Source organism: Spinacia oleracea, chromosome 3, assembly GCF_020520425.1.
Source record: "Spinacia oleracea cultivar Varoflay chromosome 3, BTI_SOV_V1, whole genome shotgun sequence".
Classification (NCBI taxonomy): domain Eukaryota; kingdom Viridiplantae; phylum Streptophyta; class Magnoliopsida; order Caryophyllales; family Amaranthaceae; genus Spinacia; species Spinacia oleracea.
The window spans coordinates 150,127,513-150,131,005 of NC_079489.1; the positions used below are offsets into that span (position 1 = coordinate 150,127,513).

A 3,493-nucleotide genomic window follows, 5' to 3' on the forward strand; every position below is an offset into this window, starting at 1 on the left:
AGTCGTCTTTTTCTTCGGTTTTTCTCCATCGATTTATTGTAGCTTGAAAAATACTATAGAACTCTGTTAATGTTGTACTTTTATTTGCTTTGAATCCAACAGCATGGTTTGTACTTTCACTTCTTTGTGAAAAAGTATACCGGCAGAAAAAAAATCTTTACTTAAAGCTGTACACTATTTTTCTTTAAGACCATACAATCTGTTGAACCAGTCATCCTTTTCCAGTTTAAAAGTGTTGATCATTGATTTTCAAGTTTCTTCAAAATCATTTGGTGTTATACACCCACTTAAACACTTGTAGAATGCGTTTTTGAAGTTTTTATCAGACTTCAATAAACCAAATCTACTGTTTGCATTTTTACTCAAGTGCCACAAGCATAACCTATGTCTTGAAGAAGGAAAAACCTGAAAAACAATAATGAATATATATAGTTCCTTTCTTACAGAAATAATTACTGTTTCAAAGATATAGTTGCTCTCAAGTTAAAATATAGTATTTTCTGAAAGAGTAACTATAGTACATTAAGAGTTACTATATGTAAAGAAGGGTAACTATAAACAATAAATAGTAATTTTATGTAAAGTTATAGTTATAGTTATTCTCAATATATATGTTAATCTTTTTAGTTATACTCAGTAACTATATTTTATAAAGAGTTACTATTTCCACAAAAGGGTAACTATAAAATATAAAGAGTAATTTTATGTAAAAGTTATACTCCCTCCGTATTTTTTTAAGAGATACACTTGCCTTTTCCGGCCGTATTTATTTAAGAGATACACTTGCCATTTTTAGTAACTTATCAACCCACCATCTAATTAAATAATACATCTAATATACCATATCACCCACCATCCTATTAAACAAATATTTTCATAAACCCACCCCACCCTCCACCCACCAAAATGACATGGTCCCCACATATTTAATTATTAAAATATCTATCCAACCCCACTTGCTTTATTATTTTATTTCATTCAATTATTCTTCTTAATACCCGTGCCCGACCAAGTGTATCTCTTAAAAAAATACGGAGGGAGTAGTTATTTCAATAATTACTGATACAAACAGTTACTATATGTAATAGACAGTAACTATAATATATGAAGAGGTACATGTTCTATTCCAGCAGCAATAGCTGCATCTTGATCAGTGAAATTGATATAGGGTGCTTTCCTCCCATAGCCTTCAGAAAAGTTTCAAACACCCAAACGAAAGATTCTGTGGTTTCATCCCCAATGAAAGCACAAGCAAACATTGTGTTTTTCCAATGGTTATTGATACCAACAAATGGAGCACATATGAGATTGTATTTATTGGTTCTGAATGTAGTATAAAAAACTAGAACATCTCCATATATTTTGTAATCTTCTCTCATCATAGAATCCGTCCAAAATAGACACTCAACTTTTCCTTCATCATTGAGTCTTACTCTGAAAAAGAACTCAGGATCTATTGATTGTAAGTCATACAGTTTGTTCACTATTATTTGTGAATCCTTGCCATCAATTTGCTTCATTTTTAACTTGTAGCAGTAGTTTAGATGATCAATCATCGTATGACCTACACAGTCGTCTCCACCAGTTTCTGTTGACATATATCTATAAGACTCCATTGGTCTTAGACCACATTCTGACATTGCCTCAATAGCTTCTTTTTTAGGCTCTGTCATTTGTCGTTCCGATCGGTGGAGATAATTACTTATTTCTCTTGTCAATGGGTGATTATGTACCACTACATGCTTTTCTATTTCAAAATCTCCATTTTCATTCTTCTTTGCAAATATTTGAGCTTCACATTTTGTTCTTGTTATCATAACTCTCTTTCTCCTTTCTATCTTCTTTGCATCTGATTGATCATCTTCATTTTTGAGTTCTTTGTTTTTAGGAGGGTCTCTTATTCCAGCAGCAGAGCAGTACAAGTATTTTCCATTAACTATTGTGGTTCCTTCTTTATATCTATTCTTCCCTTTTCGTACACTAAAACCAATAATAGCATCATGTTTGCAATATAGATCATAAATCTCATCGGTTGTTTTCCTTTCTTCTCCAATTAAACTGCCATCTAATGCTTTATCAATGTTTTGTTCCTGCTCATTATTTGGATTTTCAAAGATGTTGTGGTTTGTATCAATTGAATGTATTATTGAACCTGTACAAATACAATAAAGTTCCTCATGATCTATTGATGGTAAATAAAGTTTCTATTTATATGTTATAGTTACTCTACAATTAATAAAGTTCCTCATGATCTATTGATGGTAAATAAAGTTACTCTTTATATGTTATAGTTACTCTACAATTAATAAAGTTTCTCAGGATTTATTGATTGTTATAGTTACTCTATAGTTAATATGTTACTCTTTATATGTTATAGTTACTCTACATTTAATATAGTTACTCAGGATCTATTGATTGTAAATAAAGTTCCTCTTTATATGTCATAGTTACTATAAGTTAAATATAGTTTATTTCTTATATAGATTCTTTCTTTATGTGAAGTTACTCTATAATTAATATAGTTACCTTTTATAAATTATAGTTACTTTACTATAAATATAGTTATCATTATTTGTGATAGTTACTCTTCATTTTATATAGTTACTGTTTATATATTATAGTTATTCACAGTTAATATAACTCCTGTTTATATGTGATAGTTACTCTACAGTATACAGTTCCTCTTTATATGTTATAGTTACTCTGTACTTAATATTGTTTGTGTTTATATGTGATAGTTACTCTTCATTTTATATAGTTACCGTTTATATATTATAGTTAGTAGATCTACAGTTACTATAAGTCCTGTCTATATGTGATAGTTACTCTACAGTAAACATAGTTTCTCTTTATATGTTATAGTTACTGTACGATAAATATAGTTCCTCTTTATATGTTAGTTACTCTACTGCAATTATAATATGTTAACTATATCAACATAACAATTACTATATATTTATTAAGAGATACTATATCATACCTTCTTCAATATAATGATTTGCAACCATAACTTGCTGAGATGTGCCTTCAACTTCATCTTCAACGTCGTATACTTCTCTATGATTCTCTAAATTTTCTAAAAATAATAATAATTACTCAATGAGTATTAAAGTTACTATAATTCTTCGTAGTTATTAGGATTCGAATATTACCGTCATAGTTATACAATTTTTCTTCTATTGCACGATTTAAATCGATATTCAAATCGATTAAATCGTCCTCCATTGTTGAAGCTCGAAGAGAGAGAAGCTGTTGGAGGAGAGAGAAGCTGAGTTTTAGTTCATAATTGGGTCGCGCGTTCTGTTTTTTTGGAGTACGTGATTTCAAACTGTATCAGCGCTGCAAATTTACCTAATTACCCTGGTCCATGGTAACCTTATGGTGGACCGGGTCCATGCAAGCGGAATTCTTAAATGGACTTGGTTCATACTAAATTTATTGTGGACCATGTCTTAAAATAAAGTCAACAACTTGTTCCTAGTTTATTTTGGAA

The 3,493-nt window shown here is 30.0% G+C and overlaps 1 protein-coding gene across 1 annotated transcript; it reads right to left on the reverse strand.

The window, feature by feature from the left end:
• Window positions 1-1,121: 1,121 nt before the first annotated feature.
• On the reverse strand, window positions 1,122-3,225 carry LOC130470170 (protein FAR1-RELATED SEQUENCE 5-like). The gene is made up of 3 exons (XM_056839798.1): window positions 3,153-3,225; window positions 2,981-3,076; window positions 1,122-2,152 (listed from the first exon to the last, which is right to left on the reverse strand). Exons 1-3 carry the CDS (start codon window positions 3,223-3,225, stop codon window positions 1,122-1,124), a joined length of 1,200 nt encoding a protein of 399 aa, XP_056695776.1.
• Window positions 3,226-3,493: the final 268 nt, after the last annotated feature.